Here is a 24,273-nt window from a genome sequence, read left to right as displayed (position 1 = left end):
GGGGGGGGGGGGGGGGAAGGCCGCCCAAAATGGACGTTTTTTTTTTCAAGCAAAGCTTTATTAAAAAAAAAATCAAAGAGGCTCCGATGCTGCAGGCTCTTTTTTGGACATCCTTCAACCCCAGAATAATAAAAACGTCCTTTTTGGCCGTGCTTCACTCAGCTGAGAGACCTGGAAGTCTCTGAGCCAATCACAGCACGTTTAGTTGAGCTAAACACGCTGTGATTGGCTCAGAGACTTCCAGGTCTCTCAGCTGGGTGAAGTACGGCCAAAAAGGGCGTTTTTATTATTGCGGGGTTGAATGTCCAAAAAAAGAGCCTGCAGCATCGGAGCTTCTTTGATTTTTTTTTTTTTAATAAAGGTTTGCTTCAGAAAAAAGTCCATTTTGGGCGGCCTCTCCCCTCCCCCCCCCCCCCCCCCCACCGCAATAATAAAAACAGCCTTTTTGGCCATGCTTCACTCAGCTGAGAGACCTGGAAGTAAGGTAGGGACATTCAAGTAAGTTCAGTTGTGGCCGAGTGGTTAGAGCAGCAGTCTTGTAATCCAGAGATGGTGGGCTCAAATCCCACTAATAGTTTTGTTTAAAAAAAAAAAGGACAAGCACTTGGATTTTTTCCCCACTTTTTTAAGTTGTATGAAGTCTTTATTCAACATTTATCAAAACAGCATAACAAAATACAGCACTCCAGAACAAGTAAGTAATAGCATAACTGATCAGCTCCAGGTCTCTCTCAGCCAATCCCAGCGCGTTTAGCTGTTTCCAGTATCAGCTAAACGCGCTGTGATTGGCTAAGAGAGACCTGGAGGGAGGGACATCCAAAAAGTTTTGATTTGTGTCCTCTCACGTCCCGATTTTCTGGGCTGGAAGGCTCCTCCATATCGTCAGGTTAGTTTTTATTCTCTTGCCTCTGAACTGTACATTAGCTTGTAGCCTGTAAAAAGAACGTCTTTTTAGAGGGAGTGTTTTTTTTATAGTGAAGGACGTCCATAAAGGACGGCTGACTATCGGACTGTTTAACGTCGGAATAGAGAATGCAAGTGAGCTACAACGAGTGGCATGGATGTGTTGGCATCACTGGGAACTTTTTCTTTGGGGATTTTTAGAAGCTTTATGAAGCAATATCACTACATGGGCCACATTCCTTGTCTCTTATTCTCAACAAGGCAAACATTTTATCTTGTCAAAAACTGCAGGTTTTTCCTAACATAGCACAAGCTAGATGAAGGCTAGTCCACTTTGCAATTGAGGCTAATTTGCTTTTTTTATTTTTTAGTAAAGTTCCCTTGCAAGTATCTGGTAAGTCATCAAGGGGATAATTAATTTTGTTTTGGAAACCAGATCAGTTTGATATATTTCTTACTGCTAATATGGTATGATTGTTTTTGGATAAATGAATGGGGTGATGTTTTCCTTGTTTCTATCAATGTGATTTTATTTAACTGTCTCATTTATGTGGGCTGTTTATTAAGGAAGTTGTTTAGTTTATCTATCAAGGTTTTAATACACCACCCATCGGACTATAAAGTGCAGCAGGGAAGATTACAATAACAATAAATAGTTTTTCTTTATTTAACACTGAGCAAAAACTTTGATGATGGATGTTTGTGAAAACTTCATATGTATTTTCCGGATGTTAATTTTGAAGTATATATTTAACTTCACTGAATGAGCAAGTATTGTTTCCTCTTTATATTTATTCATTCAAGTTAGTGATTAACTGGAGGAAAAGACTTCAGATGCTCAGTTTCCACTGTCTTAATTTGTTTACTGTGAATGCCGGGCAAGCTTCCTCACTAGTCCAGAAAAACCTCCTGGTATTCAATCACTATACTAATTTTTTATTTTTATTTTATCTTCATCTGTGGTAGTACATCTTATACTTTAAAAGTATTTTTGAATATTGAAAGGGCACTTATTTGGAGCGTGGCATATGCATCATGGTTTGCTCTACAGAGAGCGTACGTTTCACAATAAGCTTCTTCAGGAGACAAACCAGTTGCCCTGTTGCTCTTCAATATCCTGCCCTGCAATAAATAATGAACTTAGAGGAATATATAGAAAGCCACTTGGAATTTATTTGAATTACATTGATTTTCAAGCATTTAGTCTACCTTCTTATTGTTTCTGTGCGTTCTTCATTGAAACAAGTGACTGCAATATGGCGTCTGTATTTAAAATAACACTGTCTGAGCGCACCAGTCAAACACTTGAAAGGGCTATTAAACATTTAAAGGGACCAGATGACATTAAGTGCAACTATAGGCTCAAAAAACATCCAAATACAGATTTGTGCCACTTTTTGGACGTTTTTCTCTTTTGAAACTCAGCCCCAAAGACATTTCAAAGGTATTGATTTTTATGCCATATTTTTTTTTAAATGAAAAAAGGATGGTATGAGACTTAAAATATGTGGTTATACTTAATAATTGTATTTCCCTTCAGGTGAATGAAAAGTCAGGACAAATAATACAGTATGACAAGTTCTACATTCATGAAGTGCAGGATTACATAGATATCAGGAATGACTACATCAACTGGTTCCAACAACAGGCTTTTGGAATGGTAAGTGTGACCAATGCATCTCTGTATTACCCAGACATAGTTATTCAGCATTACCCAAACATAGTTATTCAGCATCCATGAGGTCAAACATGGCTAGGCCTTGTGAAATGTAAACCTGTATATTCCCAAACCAAAATTCCTTTGATGTTATACCACTTAATTGAAAGAGAAAAGCTACACGTAGAGGCCCTTTTACTAAAGGTTACTGTTCGTAATACCATTAACATGTGCTAAATGCTAAGATGCCCATTTTATACCTATAGGCTTCTTAGCATTTAGTGCATGCTAATTTTGTTGGTGCCCGCTAATTTAATAAAAGGGCCCCATAAAGGACTAGCTCTGCAAAACTAAAACAAAGATAAGAAGTTTGAACAGAAACGATGAAACAAATTAGAGCCCAGTCCCATGTCCTCAAAATGGTTAATAATCAGTATGTTTTTGGTTGTGAAATTTGAACCAAATTATTTCATTCTGTATGTAGAGTACTTTTATGCTATTAGTGGTTAGCACTGCCCAGGGAAGAGACCTGGATAGAAAAAAGCTATTTTTTGACACCCTACTGATTCTGCAGTATATTCTTGGTCAAGCAGTATAGTCTGATGAATAAAAATTGTTTAATCTGCAACCTGTTTGTTAAATGCAGGTTCATAGAAATAAAATTGCTTGACAAGACTATTACAGTTAACTGATTTATAGCCCTTCATACAAAAAAAAAAATTCATAGTGGGTTACAGCCAAGATACTAGATTAATGAAACGAATCTAGGATATGACAGTATACTTTTCTCTATAATTACTTCCTTATTACATGTGTATAGAACAACATTGTCTTTAAATTCTTTTTAAAAATGTCATAACTAGGCATTCAACTTACAACAGATGCCAAAATGTCCATAGAGAAGCAGCTTGATAAGAAAACAGTCTAGTAAACATTTTCTTTGAAATAATTCCACGAGGGCTATAAGGAGAAAAAAGATTGTTTTTTTGGTCAGAACTGAAATTTGAAAATATAAAAGGCTAAACAAAGTAAAATAAAGGATTTTGGTTTAAATTCGTTGACTTGTGAGGAGACGGACAAAAGCGCAGTGAAGGCTGCCAGTGAATTGGTGTTGCATACAAAGTTCACTATTCTCATAATGATTTTATAATGTTTAACATATATGTGTATACTGCAGAAAAATTTGATCAGCTGTAGATGCATTAATACTGCTTTTTCCTCATAATTACTGCTGCTCTTCTGTATTAGGATCCCAATCATGGATTGACTGAGGTAAGCTTAACCTGTTCTGTTGTACAAAAAAAAAATATATATATATAATATATATTTCCAATACAGTATTTTCAGTCTTTAAACAGATTTTTCAACTTGAATTCTGTTCCTGATCTCCACACTATATTTGGCAAATAATATTGAACAGAACAGGATACAAAAGAAACTAAATCTGAAGAAATTAAGGGCCCTGTTTACTAAGCAGTGTTATATGCGCGTTAACATTTTTAATGTGCGTTAACCATGTACGTACCTACAATATCCCTATAGGTGCCTACATGGTTAGCGCGCATGCTAAAAACACTAAGGCACCTTAGTAAACAGGGCCCTAAGAATTACAATAAGAATATAAAATCCTCTTAGCCCCCAATATTTTATCCTCTTTAAAATGAAAAAAAAGAAAGAAACTGCACCTAAACTGATTTGCCTGAACAGAAACCGACAGATACTAATTGTTGCCATTAGTAGATGTGTCCCTGCACAAGGTGCTGTAGTACCATGTTTTATTAGCTGTCTTTGGGGCCCTTTTACTAAACGGTTGCCATGTGGCAACCCGAAACTCTTCTGGCCCAACGCAGGCGCTTGTGGTAGTTCCTCTAGTTTCTGGCGCTAGAGAAAATATTTAAAAAATATTTCCACAGGGGGTTACTCAATGGGAGCCCTTACTGCCACCCCCCCCCCCCCCCTGAAATGGCGACGCAGCGAGTGCGAACTTACTGAAAGGCCATTTTTTTTCTTCAGCATTTTTACCTGTTGTGGTAAAAGAGGCCCTGGTTCCCGGCAAAAACCGCCACCAGCACAGGGCCCCTTTTTACTGCTGCTTAGTAAAAGGGCCCCTTACTGCTGGAGGAAGCAGCCTTTTTTCATCACATGCCGTCTTCCATAGGAATCTTGCCAACAGTGGTGCATCATTTCTAGCTCTGTTCTGCTTTCCTCTCTTCTGATATCTTGACTGTTTTTTAACATTATCACCCCAGACTGCTCTCTGCTTTCATTTTTATCTCTTACTCCCTATCAAATCAATTTATCACCAGAGCCTTTGAGTATATATCATCAGACCTTCCTAGTCTCCTTTTGGCCAGGTGTTATACCAGAGTTTTTCCATTACCATCTCATTCACCATTTTATTAAAGATCATGTTCTTTCTGCTTGCAGAATTCTTTTATAACATTTTATGTCAAATGCATGGATTTTCTTCTTCTTGCGTTTACTGAGTCTGAGCACTAGGAGGCTGTATGTACTCAATAGACTTTTCTTTACCTTTAAATCTAACCCTCCCCTCTTTTACAAAGCTAGTGGCTGCTGGTGTGGTAATTCTGACACAGCCCATTCAAAGTGAACTGGCTGTGTCGATATTGCCATGTGGCTTTGTAAAAGGTCGAGTAAATTTGTCCTGTAAAATTTTAGTCCCCCCAAAATCATTTTTTTTTGCATTTCCAGTTCTTTGTCTATTTGATATTTCCCATCCTTTGTGATCTAATAGATGCCTATATTTTTAAACACTTTCCAGTTTTGTTCCATCAGCATGTACAGTGCCTTGTAAAAGTCTAAACGTACTTGGATATTTTTTAAATTCTGCGTTCTACAAAATTTTTCAAATGCATTATAGTAGGAGTGTATTTACCAATCTGTACAACATATGGCATGCTTTCAGTGTGAAAAACAATTATATGTAGAAAGTTAAGAATAAAAAAAACAAAAGATCTGTCGCAGCAAGCCCAAATTAGCTCTGGTGCCAAAAATTGCCTTTACAAAGCCCATCTACTATAATAAAACTCACCCTCAACGTTCTGAGGACACTGACGTCAGTGAAGCCAAGCCCTGACTTCCTTCAAGAAGGTTCGTGGTGGTGAAGCCACCAAAATTGCTCCGGGCCCCGCCCTCGAGGGCGGAGCAATGGCAGAACAACGAAGGGGTTGGCAGGAAGGGAGGCAGGGAGGCGGGGGGGGGGGGGAAATCGCTCCGGGCCCCGCCCTCGCGTCAAACGTCATGATGTTGGGGGCTGAGCAATGGCAGAACAACGAAGGGATTGGCCAGGGAGGGAGGGGGTGTTGGTGACGAAAACCTTGCTAGCGCCCGTTTCATTTGCTCTGAAACGGGCCTCTTTTACTAGTGTGTTAAATAAAACCCACCTGTGTCCAGTCATATAATTGAGCTGAATTGAATATTCCTGGATAAAGAATCAAGTGGGATGTTGTCTGAAGTGATTTAAGCACCGGTCTAAACATGCCCAACATTTCTCTGCTGAAAATTCTAAGATAAAAGGTATTCAAAGGTACAGATAAGGGGAAGGCCAAAAACATTGTGTGTTTGAAATCCTTTAAGGCAGTACTAGTCCATAATTGTAAAGCTGAAATAGTTTAACACTGCATGATGCTGCTGTGATCAGGTCATCTTCCAAAATCAATAGCTGTGGTTTAAGGACGCTACTAGTGAAGGTCACTTTGAGGCCTAAGATTACTTTAAAAAGAAAATAAAAAAACTTCAGAGGTTTCTTGCTGAGTGGGCTAAATGTAGACTGTTCAACAATTTCAGGCTTACTCCATAAACATTGATTGTATGGGAGGGTGGCAAGGAAAAGAGCCATTGTTGAAGAAAATCCATGTGGTGCTGCATAGCATTTTGCAAAGCAATGCTTCATGGACACTGCACCCATGAAAAAGTTTTGTGGTCTTATGAGACCAAATTGAAACTCCTCCCCCATCTCCTTGGTGCTGAGCAATATTAAATGTGTAGTGATAAAAAATACAGCACAACACTCTATTAACAGCATTCCCTACAGTAAAGCATGGTGGTGGCAGCAGTATGCTATGGAGAAGCTTTGCAGCAGTGGTGACAGGGAGGCTTGTGAAGATCGGGGGGAAAGATAGAAGCTGCAAAGGAACTGGCAAACACTAGAGGAAAACATGTTCTAGTCTGCTATAGACTCGTGATTGTAGAGAAGATTCATCTTCTTGCAGAAGTGAAGTAGCTTGGCAAGAAGAAAGTGAATGTTCTTGAGGGGCCCAGTCGCCTCTCTTCGCTTGAATCTAATAGAAAATCTGTGATAAGACTGCAATCCACAGATGATCACCAGCCAACTTGAAAGCACTTAAGCTATTCTACTAAAAATAATGGGCAAAAGAACTACACCATCTTGTTTTGCAAAGTTGATAAATCTCTCAGGGGTCCTTTTACTAAGCTGCGCTGAAAAATGGCCTGCGGTAGTGTAGGTGTGTGTTTTGTGCGCATGCAGATCTATTTTTCAGCACGTCTGCAAAAAAAATGCCTTTTTAAAATTTTTGTCAAAAATGGATGTGTGGCAAAATCAAAATTGGCGCGTGTCCATTTTGGATCTGAGACCGTACCGCCAGCCATTGACCTAGTGGCAAAGTCTCACACGGTAACCAGGCAGTAATGACCTACATGCGTCAAATGCCAATTGGTGCGCATCTGATACAAGCATTCGAAAATATTTCGGACACATGTATCGGACGCGCGCCAATAATGAAATTACCGCAAGAGCCACGTGGTAGCTTGGCGGCAACTCCATTTTGGTCCGCGTTGGGCGCGCGTAGATGCTTATGCGAATTAGTAAAAGGGCCCCTCATTGTGGTTGTTGCTGCAGCAAAGACTTCCACCAAGTATTGACTCAAGAGGTTTGAAGACTTACGTAAGACTTTTGAGTTTCTTTTTTTTTTTTTTTTAATTTTAGTAACTCTGAAAATGCAGAGCAGTGTTTACCAACCTTTTCAGTATCAGGGCATACTAACATTTTCAAAAATGATATGCAGCACACCAATCTAAGAACGCGTTAGCATTTTTACCGTGTCATGTGTAGATGCCCATATAGCACACCTTAGTAAACAGGGCCCTAAGTGTGTAAGAACACAGGAGAAGAGTTGTATGGTCAAAAAAAAAAAAAAAAGAGCTGAGAAAGCACTGAGGGGTCCTTTTACTAAGGTGTGCTGAAAAATGGCCTGCGCTGTTGTAGGCGCATATATTGGATGCACACCGGTCCATTTTTCAGTGCGACTGCAAAAAAGGTCTCTCTTTTTTGGGTTGGGGGGGAATGGACGTGCGGCAAAATAAAAATTGACACGTCCATTTTGGGCCTTAGACCTTATCGCCACCCATGGACTTAGTGGTAAGGCCTCACATGTTAACTGGGCGGTAATCATCAGCATGCGTACACTTCCAATTACCGCCCGGTTAGCACCACACAGTAGAAAATGAAAAATATTTTCTGCCACGCTTATCGAACGTGCGTAAAAAATGGAATTACCACCCAGGGCATGTGGTAACCGGCAGTAGTTCCAAATTGACATGCGTTGAATGCACATAGGCGCCTACGCATCTTAGTAATAGGGCACTTCCTGGAAGGATTCGGAGGAGGCTTACTGTTGTATATAATGTGTTTGCTGTGCAAAGCAGGGCCTGTATACCACCTTGTTAATTCCCATACTTCTGGGGCTCATGTTGAATCTCAGAAGAAAAGAGGCATGGGTGAATACATGTGTACTCTGACAGAAGCACATGCACTTTAAAGAGGCACTGCTGATGGCTTGATGCTACAAGGTGCTGAGAGTAGAGCCCATTTTCTGGTTTGAATTTGAGCATCAGAGATTGCTGACTTTCATTTGATATGAGTCCTAAAGTAAGTGACTGAGTTTAGAAACTGGTTGAGTAGAAGAGGACAAAGTTCAGTGAGTTCACTCTGAGGAAAGGAATGTTAACTAGTGGTTTGTCATAGGGATTGGTTCTTCGTCCAGGCCTTTCCAACATTTTTGTAAGTGATACAGCAGAAGAACTACCAGGAAAGGTTTGTCTTTTTATGGATGGCACAATCTGCAATAGAGTAGATACCTGCAACGTGTTAAAAACAAGAGGGGGAATAGTTTAGAGCATGGCAGCTAAGATGTAATGATAAAATGTAAGGATATGCATTGAGGGTTCCTTTTACTAAGGTGTGCTGAAAAATGGCCTGTGGTATTGTAGGCGCAGGTTTTGGGTGCCCGCAGATCCATTTCTTAGCACACCTTCAAAATATGCCTTTTAAAAATTTTTTACTGAAAATAAAAATTGCTGCGTGTCCATTTTGGGTTTGAGACCTTACCGCCAAGCCATTGACTTAGCAGTAAGGTCTCTTGCGTTAACCATGTGGTAATCACCTACGTGCATCAAGTCGGAGTTACGGCCCGATTTTTGCCATGCGCCAGAAAATAAAATATATTTTCTGGCGCACGTAAAAAATTATATTACCACATTGGCCACGCGGTAGCCAAGCGGTAACTCCAAATTGGCGTGTGTTGGGCATGCGTGGATGCCTACGCAACTTAGTAAAAAGGCCCTTTAGGCAGCAAAACTCAAGAAAGCAATACAATCTTTCTTTATTTTTCACCATTTCCACTTTTATCTATTTTACTCGCAAACTTTACTTGGGTGCCTTTATTCTATAGTCACATGTATTCCCTTTCTTTAACCAAAATCTTATTTTTCTTTAATTCTTATTTTTTATTTACAAATTGTCTTTATCTGGAAATATGTATAAAATTTCATATTTTACTTCTGCTTTTGATTTTTCATGAGGATCCCTGGTGAAGGCATTCTTGTCGATTTGTCAAGCACATCCTGTATAATACTGTACTTCAGACTGTATTTTGTTTCAAAGAATGAACTTTGCTATTTTGGCCATTCTGGGTCCTTGGTTTGGTGCCTTCCACTCTTCATTTCTGTGTTGACTTCCTGTGGAAGGTTTGCTTTCCTTGTTTGTCTTTGCACACCTGATCAGGCCTGAAGCACACCAGTATACAATGGTGCACTGGTTGGGAAATACTGGTGTAGCATAAGTTCTGTACATCAGAGACGTACATTTGTACTTTAATACATTTTAAGTTGCATTTTTCAAACAGAAGAATGTATGTTTGAAGACTCTTACAAGGACTGTACCTAGGGGTTTCTCCTATTTTAACTCCTCTCCCCTTTTATAAAATCTAGCTTAGTCAGTGCAGTGGCATTCCTAATTGACAGGCATATACCATATTTTTATCAGTAACCTGGTACAAGCTGTTACTGAGACCAAGGAGTGATTATTACTGTTGAGTGATAGCTGGAACCTTACTCAGTGCCGTAGTGAGGGTGCCTGACACCCGGGGCAGGTCGCCGCTGCGCACCTCCCCCCCCCCCCCCCCCCCGAAACGCACCCTACCTTTCAGCGGGGGGCAGGCGGGAGGGCCGATCCTCCCCCAGTGCACGTCACTGGGAGCTGCTTCGGCTCTGCTGCTTTCCTGCTTTCTCTGCTCCGGAACAGGAAGTAACCTGTTCCGGGGCAGAAAGAGCAGGGAACCAGCGAGCCGACACCCCCCCAGCGCGTGCACCTGGGGCGGACCGCCCCACCGCCCCCCCCCCCCTTCCTACACCACTGACCTTACTCAAGCCTGTGAACATTGTCTTCACAGTTTTCTATGGCTCTTGCTAGCCATCACTCAACATGTAGCCTCATCATAAATGACAGCGAATGAGGTTAGAGAGTTCTTTTTTCTAATGTACTCTTCCTTTAATTTCTCTATCTTTAGTAAACTGCCTTCTTTGTTTTGTGCTCTTAATTTCCTGTTTAGTTTTTTAAACAGCAAGGGATTATGTTTGCCCAGTGCTTTGAAACCTTTATGTTTTATTGAAAATATCTTTCTTTTAAATATCTACAATATTTTTGAATTTCTCCATTTCCATATAAAACTTTATTCTCATTGTTCTTCCATCTAAAATGCTTCTCGTTGATAATCAGGTTGCAATATTTTTTGTTGGACTAACATACAAATTAACCAAAGATGATGTATGTTAGCTTTTGAGACTAAAGACAGTTTGGAAAGAATGGACCAGTTTACATTAGTAATTTGTTAAATTATCCCTTTATTGTCCAATGTAAGTTAGCACAGCTTGCAGAGTGTAAGAGTATTATAAATCCCAACAGTATTAATGACTGTTAACTCAATGCCCATAAAAATATCTGACGATTTGATTAGGAAAGCGGACTTCAAACCAAAAGGCTCTTGTTGCTTAATTTGAAGATATAATTTGTATATTTAAAGATGTGTTCGTAACTGCTTAAACAGAGTTCAGTTAATATGAAAGCTGCTGGTTGGATTTGGTTATAAAAGTTTTTTTTTTAATGTGGATGGTTGGATTGATGATGAAGCCATAAGTTGGAAGGCTTTACCAGTGACAAGAGCCTTTTGGTTTGAAGCCCACTTTCCCAATCAAATATGGGCACTGAGTTGAAAATCTATTGATGTAATTTCTGTGTGTGTGGATAATTTATCAATTATATTAATGAAACATATTTTTCATAATGGATCAAATATTTGTAGTTAACTACAGCACCATTTTCAGCTGCTACCCTATTTTGTTCACCTCATATAGGAATATCTGATAGCCCTTTTGTTCCTTTCAGGATTAGTTGCCTCAGACACTGACAGGCAGATGATCAAAAGCCCCGCGCTGTTCCAAACAGCGCTCTAAAATAGCGCTGGAACAGCGCGGGGCGCTATTAGACCTATGATCAGAGATAACGCATGCAAATTTAAGCAGCACAATTATCTCTGATTATGGGGTAGAAGTGTGGGAGGATTGTGTCTGAGCATGTGCTCAGCACAATCCTCCCACACTTGTTCGACAGGTCTGGGCTGGAGACCAATGAAAAGAGAAGGACGTCCATTTTTAAATCGGAAGATGGACGTCTTCAACTGCCCTGTTGCAGGGACGGACAAATTTCAAGGGGGTGTCGGAGGTATAGCGACGGGGCAGTTGAGGCCGTCCAAAATTTGGATGTTTCTGCAATGGGCAGTTAAGGACGTCCAAAATTGGATGTTTCTATGAGAAAGATGTCTTTCTCATAGAAACATCCAATTTTGGACATCCTTAACTGCCTATTGCCGAAAAGTCCAAAATTTGGACGTCCTCAACTGCCCCGTCACAGAAACGTCTAAATTTTGGATGTCCTCAACTGCCCTCACTGGCAGGTTTGCTGTAGGGAGGAATGGGGGCCTGCCAGCATGCAAGTGCATACTGGACAGGGCTCACCATTCCTCCCCAATGATCTGCAAACCCTAACGCCAGCTCGGAGCTGGTGTAGGGTTTGTCGCGGTCAGCGACCCAATCTTTGGCGTGCTGGATGCTGATCATTTGGGATGAATGCGTTAAGCGCTGATTAGCATGCATTTGCAGGCTACTTGCGCTAAGAGCCCTGTTTAGCATGCATTTGCATGCTACTTATGCTAAGAGCCCTCGAGCGTGTTGTTTCACACGCTCAAGGGCTATGATCATGGGGCATTAGCAGACGCTGGCGCTAGTATGGTGCTAACAGCCTCTAATGCTGGTGTTTGCTTTTGATCATCTGCCTGTTGGTGCATTGCCTCTTGTCACGAGACAGTTTAGCCTCCTGTTCACAATTCTTCCTTCACTGATCTCTCTCCCTCCTAGCTAAATCTTCTTAGGAGAAGAGTGGGGGAGGGTGGGCAGAATTAAGAATTGGAGAAGAGAGGGCAGATGAACAGGTAAGAAGGTGGTGAAAGACAGAGGAAGAATGATAAAGGGCAGATACCATCTTATTGATCTGTCATCCTTCCTTCTACCCTCTGTCTGTTTTTGGATAGTTGCTGAGAGGTTTACTAATATTGGGGCACTTTTACTAAGCTGCAATAGGCACTAATGCATGCTTAATGCAGCTTAAAATGGAATACTGTAGGACACACTTAGGTATCCTGCGATAAGTGCCAAATATGCAAGTGCTTAAAAAAAGTGTTACATTTGTTTTTTGAGGGGGCATGTATGTTGGGGGGGCAGAGATTGGGGGTTGCTGCACAAATCAGCGCAGCTACATTACCATGCACTAACTGAATAGTTCAGGAATAACCCTTAATGCCTATAAAATGGTTAACAGTAAGTGCACACATGCTATTTTTTTTTTCAATGGCTGCATGCTAGTGGCAACATTAGTGCATGAGCATAGAAAATGGCCAATTTTATGGCTGCAGTAAAAATGACCTTAGCCCACAGAAAAAAAACCTGCATAAGAGTGCGCTAAGGCCAGTTTTTACCATAGTTTAGTAAAAGAACTCCATTGGTATTTGCCAAGTCATGCGACTGGATGTTGGTTTAAAATGAACATAAAAATTAACACTGAGTCTAGCAGTTGAAATGTTTTCTTGGCTACTGTGGTTGGACCTCTAATTTTACTTCTTGATTTTGAATATCAACATGTTACTTTTCTTTTTGCAGGTAGCAGATGTTCCAATTACAATTTGCACATATCCATTTGTTTTTGATGCACAAGCAAAGACGACACTGTTACAGACTGATGCTATTTTGCAGATGCAGGTTAAACTTTAATTTGACTTCTATAATGTAATACTGCTGTTGGACTTGTTTCCATAAACTAAGTTCTTCCTAGATATTTTTTACAATTAATAAAATAATATTAGAGGGCCAGCCTGATAAATCAGTGGCAGAATGGTTTGCTGCCATTGAGAAGAGCCCAAGTTCGATTCTTGCCGGGGTTGGTTAGAGATAAGGATGCTATGAATGCAGTGTTCATAGTCCCTGCAGCCATCAAAAAGGTTGACACCTCATGGTTGGATTTAGTCCGTGATGCAGGGTCTCAGAAGGAATCCTGGTGCTTCGGTCTTAGCCTTAGGACTCTTGCTGCAATGATCAAATTAGGAATAATGGGTATGGGAGTGGGGTGCAGCCTAATAAAATAGGAGAAAAATCTCTGGGTAGTCCCAAATGAAGGCTCATGGTGCTAGGATCTCAGAACTGTTTCCATTTGAGATGAAAGAAGGAACCTCTAGGCTGGAAAAAGGTAATTTGATGAGCACTATAATATAGAAATATATGTGATATTTTTCTTTTTTTTTCTTTTATTTATTGAATTTTAAATATAACACAGAGAAAACTTTGTACAGCAATATACACAAATATACAAATAAAGAATAAAACATTCACAAAATAAATTATTCCAGGCTTATTGATCCACTAGTAATGCGGAAACAAGCCAACAATAAGCAGGAGAAGCTGTTACTAACAAAAAGATATATAAAAGGAAAGGAATTTTTATTTATTTATTTGTTTGTGACATGTATTATATCCCACATTATTCCAAACAAGTTTGAGTTCAATGTGGCTTACAAAAAACAGCATAGGATATATAACAAAGAATAATGCATAAGAAAGTAATTTGTTGTAAGAATCCAATTTAACAGTACAGTATCAAAAACATACTGGGATAGCTATGGATGTTTAACATTTAGAAAATCTGTTATGAATAAGAAATTGTACATGAAGCAAAGAGAAGGTTAATGGTAAATAGAGTAATAACCAATTTGATTAATAATTAGTTGTTTGAGATATGGCTGTTCTTTCTGAGGGTTTGTTTGAAAATTAGTAGTACAGCACCTATTTTAAACTTCTAGCTATGACTCCATTGTACATTAATTTGAGCTCTCTGATCTAAGAAAAGATGCAGTTGGAAAAGCTCAAAGAAGTAATAGGTAACGTTATTTAATACAAGAACACATTTACATGGAAAATGCAACTGAAGTCTAGCCCCTAGGGACAAAACATCTTGCTTCATAAGTAGAAATGTTTCCAACTTTCCTGTGCCAATTTTTGTCACCCAAAAAATTTGTTTTGACAGATTTGTTGAAATAGTCTCAACAAAGCCTCTTGATCGTGCAAAAATATAAAGGACACTAATAAAGTTGCCCTGTAGAATACTTCTTTTTGAGATGTTTCCAAAATAGCAATTACATTTAAACTATCCAAAGATAGTTCTGCCCTCAATTGGTCTCCTTAACTCTGAGATGTTTTAGCTGAATTGGCAAATACTACATTTGTTTTATAGGTGGAAGACCAGTCTCTGAGTACTTAAAAACCACCTTTAAAAATTTAAAGAAGGTTTCTCGCGGAGATCCAAATTTCAGGACTGGAAAGTTTAGTAAACACAAGTTCAAAAGCTTAGCATTATTCTCTAAGTTTTCTACCTTACGAGTTTCCCGTAGTTGTAGAGACAAACTTAGAACAGACCTTATTTATTTAGAGCTTCAAGAGCAATCCATATCGGTTCTAAAGTGATCTCCAACGGCTTCTCCAAAGGTGGAATCAGCCTAGTTCCTGTTGCCATTCCATCTCCTCCTGCACTCTGCACTGGCAGCTGCTGCTCATAGACACGGTATTTTCATCATTGCATTCCTGCATTTTGAAATAATTTTATTGAAGCACCCCATGTTCATTTGTGGGTTATCCATGGGAAAAAAAAAACTTTGGCTTTTAAAATACAGAAACAGTTTCTGAATAAGTGTGTGTGTGTGTGTGTGTGTGTGTGTTTAATAAAATTCAAATTTTAACTGCCTATCCAAACAATGTAAAAAAAAGTCATCAACAGTAGAATAAAACACTGCATCAATCTAAAACATTCAGTTAATAGAAGTATAAAACCTCTTAGCATTAGCAGTTCTCGTCATTCTAACCTCTTAGCATGAAGGAGCTTGAGAGAGGCCTGACTGACAATGAAGACTTGTTTATTTGACTAACCACTTTCGATTACAGCACAGCAAGGCAGTGTACAAGTATAATAAAAAAACAACTAAACAACTTCAGCATTTCCCTGTGACCTATTCCCTCTCCATCTCAAGGCAGGCCGTAGAAATGAGGACTCAGCTGTTGACTGTACACAGGAGCAAGAAATAGAAGGGGAAGAAGAAATGCAAGCTGTGTCTCCTGCCCCTACCACTCCAGCACACACATTCTTCTCACAGAATTCCTGGAAGCAGATCCAAGTACTAGCTCAGCTCAGGTGATTGGCTTCAGGAAGTAGGTGGGCTGGAGGACCCTCATAGTTTAGTGGTTTGACTGCAAACAAAGAGCAATTTGAACTGGAAGGTAGTCTTCCCCACGTGTGCAACGATACAGAAGCTGTGTCTAGAAGTGCTCATTTGTGGCTGCATAGTCATGCAGCTTATAGGCAACAGTCTCTCAACCAGTCCCCTTTTTCTCATATTCTTCCAGTCACTGCCATTTCCCTCTCTTAACCCCCCAAATGCTGCCTCCTGTTGCCCAATAACTGAAGCTTATGCAGCTTTCAAAACACCTAATTGTTTGGCCTTTGAAAAGTTCTTTTTAAATGTAATATTTCCCTCCCTTCCTCAACCCCTTTCATTTGCTTATTTGGCTGTTGAGTGCGGTGGGGGAGGGCTAGCGGGGTCTAGGTCACGTTCTCTGGTTTCTCTATCTGGATATGGTAGTGGTTTAGTGTTAACAGGGGTTTCGGGTCGGTTGGTGGGAATGGGAGGGATGGGGGATGATTTGGGTGAGTTGTGGGGGGGGGGGGGGGGGGGGGGATTTGGGGGTAATTCAGCACTTGGGTCAATTAGTTTATACTTGGTTATCTTGTCTACTAGTGGGACTGATTAACCTGGTGTGTGATCTAAAAGTTTTAACTTTAAATTTCAAAGGCTTCAATTTGCCTAGAAAGCATCATCTCCTTTACAAAAAATTAATGTATAAACAAGCCCATGTGGTATTTTCACAGGAAACGCACTTAGCAACCCAAGTACGAGCATTTGCTTAATCACGGAGCTTACCCTGTCCATTGATTTGCTTCCAACACAGTGGGATCTAAAGCAAAAGGGGTGGGTATTTTTGCTCCATAAAGATCTTGGAGTACAGCTACAGAAGATCAAAAGGGATTCTGGGGAAGGTATTTGTTTAAATAAAACAAATAGAGATTCCTTCTATAAAGGTAAATAAGCAATGAAACTATGGTCCAGTTTCTGGTTTTGTGGAGAGAAAGAGACTATGCAGCTAAGTATTTTAAGCTGATTATTTTCCCTATTTCATTAAAACTAAATGTTCCTTGTGGGAGGTTTTTTTCCAATGAAGAAGTCCTGCTCTATCTGCTGATATCTTAGAGCTTCTCGATCTTTTTTCCCCCGTTTTCATTATTTTGAGTAGTTTCATTGCTTATTTACCTTTATAGAAGGCATCTCTATTTGTTTTATTTGCACTGTAAGATACTGAAGATTCCTTTCCCAAATATAGTTTCTATAGAAGGTATTTTATTCATTTGCTTTTAAATCAAATAGAAGTAACACTGGCAAATGTATATGCTAATAACCAAGCAAAAAAAAGGAACAAAAAACAGCAAACAAACACTAGGAAGTCAAAAATTACTGTCTATAATTTTGAAAGCCGTACAGAAGAGAGGTGGTCGTTTCTTCCCCGATGCATCTTTTTTGTGAAACAAAAGTTCCCTGTCAGGATTCATCTTTGCAGCTGGTTATCTGAAAGTTGCTTTTTGTTCGGATAAGTGAACTTATATTTACGTTGAAAATATTTATTAGCACATTACTGACTTAGATAACACCTTTCTCATACATAATTTTGTCATGTTTTACTCCCTGCACTTTTTTTTCATGAACTTGTAAATTTAAATCACTTGATAATTATGGTGGCGTTTTATTCCCGATGGTTGAATGAGCATATTTTATTGCATTGTATGCATGATTTAAACTCCTGTTCAGAGGTCTTTTTCTCCACATGTATGATTGTGAGTTACATTTATATTGATAAGTAGCAGGGAGCATCCAGTACTAATATTTATAGACAGTAATTTTTGATTTTCAAATGTATATGCTCCCATTGTCAATCAATCAGAATTCTTTATTAATATCTGGGGCACTTTGGCATCTTTCACTAAGGGGGTGTTGATTTTAACACTTGCATGGCTCCTGCCATGTACTCTTCAGGTGCACATTCTAAAACATTGAGAGATATGATACAGGAATCTGGTTTAGTTGACTTGTGGACAGAAGGTCATAAAGCTGACCAGGATTACTTTTTTTTACGCTGCCATACATAGTTCCTACACTAAAATTGATTGTTTTTGTAGATTCATCTTTGTGTGGGAATATTAGTGACAGTGCAATAGGCAACATTACTTTTTCTGACCATACACCATGTTGAGTTGTACTTGCTAATCTACATTTGGATGAAAGGGATACAAAATTGACTCTCAACAGTAGCTTGCTTCAAAACAAGGGAATGGTGAAAGAGCACAAACAATTGAGGAATATATAAACATTCTTCACAGGCTCCTCCACCCTTTTCATTTTGTCTGGGGTGTGCTGAAAGCAGTTGCTCAGAGGTCCTTTATTCAGATTAGACTCTCGCTCTCATTTTTTCAGAGAGGCAAACATACTTGCTTGTTGGCTCCTATTATTACCCTAGAAACTATCCATAAGGCCTCTGGTTCCCAGAGGGTTTGGCATGAGTTACAGGACACGCATCTCTCCTTGAAATTGTTTAAATCAGGATGACTTAGCATTTAAATTGTCGCATGTTCAGCAGAGAGACTACGAATATAATGGGAAAGCGAGGAGGATAGTGGCCTTTAGACTGCATAAGTGCAGTCTGCTCAAACAATTGGGAAAATTAAAGACGCTTCTGGTGAAATACTGTATAAATTGCCTCCACTGCATGCAAATCTCTCTTGTAAATAATCATTGAGGATATCCTGAAAACCTGACTGGCTGGGGTGCCTCCAGGACCAGGTTTGGTTACCACTGGCTTATCTCCTTTTGCCTAAGATACCAACTCCCCCCCCCCCCCCCCCTCACCCCCGGAAAACATATTTATTTCAGAAAAGCCTTTCATTAGTATGGGAAGATAGGATTTCAGTGTGACACTACACATTGTAGCCATCGTCAGCAATGGAGAGAAAAGGAATAGGTCCAGCATAGTAACCATAAGCTGTATGGGGAGGTGAGAGAGGATGTGGGGATGAGAGGAAAGGGGAATTAAGAGTCTGTTTAGTATCATATCTTAAAATATGTGACCATTGTATACTCACTGTATAAACATTTCAGTGACAGTTGATGACTTTTGCCTGTTAACTTTAAGTCTTTGTTATCCTGTAACATTTATGCATAGTAAAACTAGACTTTTTAAATTTGCTTTGGTTCTAGATGGCTGTTGACCAAGCCCACAGACAGAATTTCACATCTATTTTTCTACCAGTTTTTGAATCTGTAAACCCTTGTCTAATTCTGATAGTGCGTAGAGAAAATATTGTAGGAGATGCCATGGAAGTCCTTCGAAAAACAAAAAACATAGATTACAAAAAACCACTCAAGGTACAGTATACATCTTACCATCACTTGTACGGTCAGTTTCAGAATTCCATTTTAAAATGCAGGCACTACCCCAGCCTGACCACGGTGCTGCCTTGTCCCTTCTCCAGCCCATACAGACTGCACATACCAACATACAGATGTCGCAACCATAAGTGTATGATATATTTTTAATATTAAATATATAAATACTTTATTTGTAGAAATTTTCTCTCCTATATACAGCCGTTAAATTTTGTAATAGTCATATTTATAATATAAATTGATTTATTATTAATGTTGAGAGCTAATTTTAATTGCCCTGTTTAGGTGATTTTTGTAGGTGAAGAAGCTGTTGATGCTGGTGGTGTGCGCAAGGAATTTTTCTTGTTGATTATGAGAGAGCTTTTGGATCCTAAATATGGAATGTTCCAATACTATGAAGAATCCAGACTCATCTGGTTTTCTGATAAGGTATAATTGACAAAACATATACTGGAGTACAATAAGCTGTGATTTTCCTGGAACACTGTTCAGATTTGCTACAAGTAGAACAGCAGTCAGGAAACCACTGAACAGCTATGTTTTAAATAATATTTTTAAAATTCTTTGATAAGAAATGTGGTATTCCTGGTAACCTAACCTAGAACTAAGAAAATAACTGATGAGCCTTAAGTCTCCTAGAAGAGTAGCCTAATACTACTACTATTACTACTACTTATCATTTCTATAGCGCTACAAGACGTACGTAGCGCTGTACATTTGAACATGAAGAAACAGTCCCTGCTCGAAAGAGCTTACAAGCTAATTAGGACAGACAAACAGGACAGTTAAGAGATAAGGGAATTACTAAAATGGGAATGAAAAGTATGGGTACTGAACAAGGGAGTAAGGGCAGTGGGCTGAGCTCCAAGGAAGTTAGGGTTCAAATCCTGTTTCCATATCATCATGCTGATCAATCCATAGACTGGTGGGTTGTGTCCATCTACCAGCAGGTGGAGATAGAGAGCAATCCTTTTGCCTCCCTATATGTGGTCATGTGCTGCCGGAAACTCCTCAGTATGTTCTCTATCTCAGCAGGTGGTGGTCACACACAGCAGCAGCTCTGGCTAGGCCTCCAAGCCTAATTTTTAGGTTTTGTTGAGTGCCTGGGGTTGAGGGCTCTTCTTGAGCAAGTGCAAACCTGGTGGCGCCAGGTCCCTCCTTTTCTCCCCCCTCCCGCTGGCTCCGTTAAAAAAAAAAAAAAAAAAATTTGGGACGTCCTTAAGGGCGTTTATTTCGACGTTTATTTAAATGTTTATTGCAGCTACTCACTGGGACACCAGGTCGTTACAGCTCGGAGCGAGAAGCAGGTAATTTTTACCTTTTTATAGCGGGCAGGGGGTTCCCCGATTGATCTCCACGTGGCCTATGGCGTCGGAGGGCGAGGGCGTGAAGAATCGCTCCCCGGACCGCGTGTGCGCTTCTAGCGGGGATGCGGGGGTTTTAAAGTCTGATTCGCCCTTGTTGGGTGTCAGTTTGGAGGCCGGTCAGTGTCCCGGGTCTTCCTCCGGCGCGGCGGTTTTTCCCGCCATAAAAGCCCATCCCCCGCTGCTCGCCTCCGCCATCTTGGCCGGCCACTCTGCTCGGACGGCTTCTTCTTGGGCCGCCCTTGAGCTGGGAGACGTTCATGCCATGGCCGCCCTTGATTTGGGCGACGGCAAAAAAGCGGCTAAAGTTAAGCGCCGTTCTTCCCGCGCGGCTCCTTCGCGGAGTGTCGCGCCGGACGCCATCTTGGATGCGCAGCATGTTGCTCCCCCGCTCTTGCGAGCGCCGGTTCAGGGTGCGTCTAGGGCTGTGGCCCAGGCTGCTGAAATACACAGTCTGGGGGGTTTCTCCCCCGAGTTTATTTTGCTGCTGCATCAGGCCTTCCTTATGCAAAACGCTGCCCCTTCTCCCTTGGCCGATAACGGGGTTGAGGCCCCCGGAAGTAAACGCCCTCGGGTGGATTCCCAGGCCATAGAGGACGCTGTTTCCTCTGATGTAGATGAGGGCAGCGTATCTGAGTTCTCCCAACGGTCCTTTGGGGATTCCTTGGAGGAGACGGATTCCCGCTTGGATGGAGCGGATGACCCCTCTGCAGCGCGGATCTTTCAGAGCATTTGCCCAACCTGTTACTGCAGGCCATGAGCATTTTGAAGATATCCTCGCCAGAGGACGCCTCTCCCTCAGCCCCTGTTGGCTCTGCCATTATGCTGGGGACGAAGCGCCCGCCTAGAACCTTCCACGTGCATGATGCCATGCACACCTTAATTTCGGCTCAATGGGATGTCCCGGAAGCGAGCCTCAAAGTGGCTAGGGCTATGTCCCGCCTCTATCCTTTGCCTGAAAGTGAACGTGAGGCCTTTATTTGGCCTACCGTGGATTCTTTAATCACTGCGGTGACTAAGAAAACGGCGTTGCCGGTGGAAGGTGGCACGGCCCTAAAGGACGCCCAAGACAGAAGATTGGAAGCGGCTTTAAGGTCGTCCTTCGAGGCGGCTGCCTTAAGTTTGCAGGCCTCAGTTTGCGGCTCCTATGTGGCCAGGGCGTGCCTGACGATGGTGCAGCGGGCTTCCCCCTCGGATCCTTCCTTGAGGGCTGACTGGCCGGCCCTGGAATCGGGCTTGGCTTATTTGGCAGACTTACTGTATGATGTCTTGAGAGCCTCGGCTAAAGGTATGGCTCAGACAGTCTCTGCACGGCGCTGGCTTTGGCTGAAACATTGGTCTGCGGACCACGCCTCTAAGTCCCGCCTGGCTAAGTTGCCTTTTAAAGGCAAGCTGCTCTTTGGGGTCGAGCTGGACAAAATCGTGACCGATCTCGGCACATCTAAGGGCAAGAGGTTACCAGAGGTCAGGGCTCGGGCCAGTGCTCGCCCTGGTATCTCCAGAGGACGGTTTCAGGAAGCCCGTCGGTACCGCCCGGGCAAGTCGGGCTCCTCTGCCCCCTCTTCCTTCAAAAGGAACTTCTCCCCCAAGCAGCATTCCTTTCGCAGAGACCGCCGTCCCGGAGGTACGCCCTCCGGTCCTCCCCCAGGGTCTCGTACCCAATGACGGGGCCCTGGTCCTTGGCCCAGTGCAGATTGGAGGACGCCTGTCCTCGTTTCTGGGCGAGTGGACCAGGGTAACTTCAGACACTTGGGTTCTGGAAGTCATCAGAGACGGCTACAAGTTAGAGTTCTGCCGACCCTTAAGAGACGGGTTTGTACTCTCTCCCTGCAAGTCTCCGGTCAAAGCTGTGGCAGTGCAGCAGACCTTGGACAACCTGATACGCCTGGGTGCGGTCGTTCCGGTGCCAGAAAATCAGATTGGCAAGGGACGTTACTCCATTTACTTTGTGGTACCAAAGAAAGGAGGTTCTGTCCGGCCTATCCTCGACCTCAAAGGGGTCAATCGGGCCTTGAAAGTGCGGCACTTTCGCATGGAGACTCTCCGCTCTGTTATAGCGGCAGTGAAGGCAGGAGAGTTCTTGGCTTCCTTGGACATCAAGGAAGCGTACCTGCATATTCCCATCTGGCCTCCTCATCAACGCTTTCTGCGTTTTGCAGTCCTGGGCCGACACTTCCAGTTCAGAGCCCTCCCTTTCGGGTTGGCTACTGCTCCGCGGACCTTCTCCAAAGTAATGGTGGTCATCGCGGCCTTCCTGCGAAAGGAAGGAGTAGCAGTCCATCCTTATCTGGACGACTGGTTGATCCGAGCCCCCTCTTATGCAGAGTGCGGCAAAGCTGTGGACCAGGTGGTTGCTCTTTTGAGCTCCCTGGGGTGGATCATCAACTGGGAGAAGAGCCAGCTGCGCCCGACTCAGTCCCTGGAGTATCTGGGAGTTCGATTCGACACCCAAGTGGGCAGAGTGTTCCTGCCAGACAATCGGATTGTCAAACTTCAGGCTCAGGTGGACCAGTTCCGGGTAGCCTCTCCTCTTTGGGCTTGGGACTATGTGCAGCTGTTGGGCTCTATGACGGCCACGATGGAAGTAGTGCCCTGGGCCAGGGCTCATATGAGACCACTACAACACTCTCTGCTGCAGCGCTGGACTCCGATGTCGGAGGATTATGCTGTGCGCCTTCCCTTGGACCCAGCAGTGCGCAAGGCGCTGAGCTGGTGGCTGCAGACAGACAAGTTGTCTGCAGGAATGCCTCTGGTGACCCCGGAGTGGATTGTCGTCACGACGGACGCCTCTTTGTCGGGCTGGGGAGCCCACTGCTTGGGAAGGACAGCGCAGGGGCTCTGGTCTCCTGCAGAGGCTAAGTGGTCTATCAACCTCCTGGAACTCAGAGCCATTCGGTTGGCGCTTTTGGAGTTCATCCCGGTACTGGCGTTGAAGCCAGTACGGGTCCTGTCGGACAATGCCACGGCTGTGGCCTATGTCAACCGCCAGGAAGGTATCAAGAGCACCTCTCTAGCCAAGGAGGCCATGAATCTATGCCAGTGGGCGGAAGCGAACCTGGAACAGCTGTCAGCGGCCCACATTGCCGGAGTCATGAATGTCAAGGCGGACTTTCTCAGTCGCCATACCTTGGATCCCGGAGAGTGGCAGCTATCTGCTCAGGCGTTCTTGGACATCACGAAGCGCTGGGGCCAGCCGAGCCTAGATCTGATGGCGTCATCGGCCAATTGCCAAGTGCCGCGCTTTTTCAGCAGAGGACGGGACCCTCGATCTCTGGGAGTAGATGCTCTTCTCCAACAGTGGCCGACACAAGAGCTTCTCTATGTGTTCCCGCCCTGGCCCATGTTGGGCAGGGTGCTAGACCGGGTGGCAAAGCATCCGGGCCGGATAATCCTGGTGGGTCCGGACTGGCCCAGACGTCCCTGGTATGCGGACTTGATCAGGCTCTCAGTGGACGATCCTCTGCGGCTGCCAGTGGAGCAGGGCCTGTTGCATCAGGGTCCCGTGGTGATGGAGGATCCCTCCCCCTTTGGTCTTATGGCCTGGCTATTGAGTGGCAGCGTCTGAGAAAGAAGGGCTTCTCAGACAAGGTCATCGCCACTATGCTGAGAGCGAGGAAGCGCTCTACTTCTACTGCTTACGCCAGGGTTTGGCGTACCTTTGCAGCGTGGTGTGAAGCAGGCTCACTTTCTCCCTTCACTGCTCCAATTTCTTCAGTGTTGGCGTTCCTGCAAGTAGGTCTGGAGAAAGGACTGTCGCTCAGTTCCCTTAAAGTCCAGGTAGCGGCTCTGGCTTGCTTCAGGGGCCGCCTGAAGGGTGCTTCCCTGGCTTCGCAGCCAGATGTGGTGCGCTTTCTCAAGGGAGTTAATCACCTGCGCCCTCCTCTGCACT

At 42.6% G+C, this 24,273-nt stretch overlaps 1 protein-coding gene across 3 annotated transcripts in view; it reads left to right on the top strand.

Moving 5' to 3' along the window:
* The window catches only part of HERC4 (HECT and RLD domain containing E3 ubiquitin protein ligase 4), a 164,104-nt gene that overhangs the window by 72,412 nt on the left and 67,419 nt on the right, over nucleotides 1-24,273 (top strand). For 2 of the 3 annotated variants that reach the window (XR_003942136.1, XM_030203132.1), the window contains exons 15-18: nucleotides 2,444-2,563; nucleotides 13,088-13,186; nucleotides 18,832-18,999; nucleotides 19,306-19,449. Coding sequence is in view for 2 of the 3 variants with exons in the window: in XM_030203132.1 (XP_030058992.1) it covers nucleotides 2,444-2,563; nucleotides 13,088-13,186; nucleotides 18,832-18,999; nucleotides 19,306-19,449 (531 nt within the window). In the remaining variant the exon portion in view is untranslated. Of the gene's footprint in view, nucleotides 1-2,443; nucleotides 2,564-13,087; nucleotides 13,187-15,505; nucleotides 15,648-18,831; nucleotides 19,000-19,305; nucleotides 19,450-24,273 lie in introns of those variants that run through there. The other variant, XM_030203133.1, reaches the window with a different exon arrangement.

This window comes from Microcaecilia unicolor, chromosome 5, assembly GCF_901765095.1.
Source record: "Microcaecilia unicolor chromosome 5, aMicUni1.1, whole genome shotgun sequence".
NCBI lineage: Eukaryota > Metazoa > Chordata > Amphibia > Gymnophiona > Siphonopidae > Microcaecilia > Microcaecilia unicolor.
The sequence above is the reverse complement of the archived record's forward strand: the minus strand, read 5'-3'. Positions and strand labels throughout refer to the sequence as shown.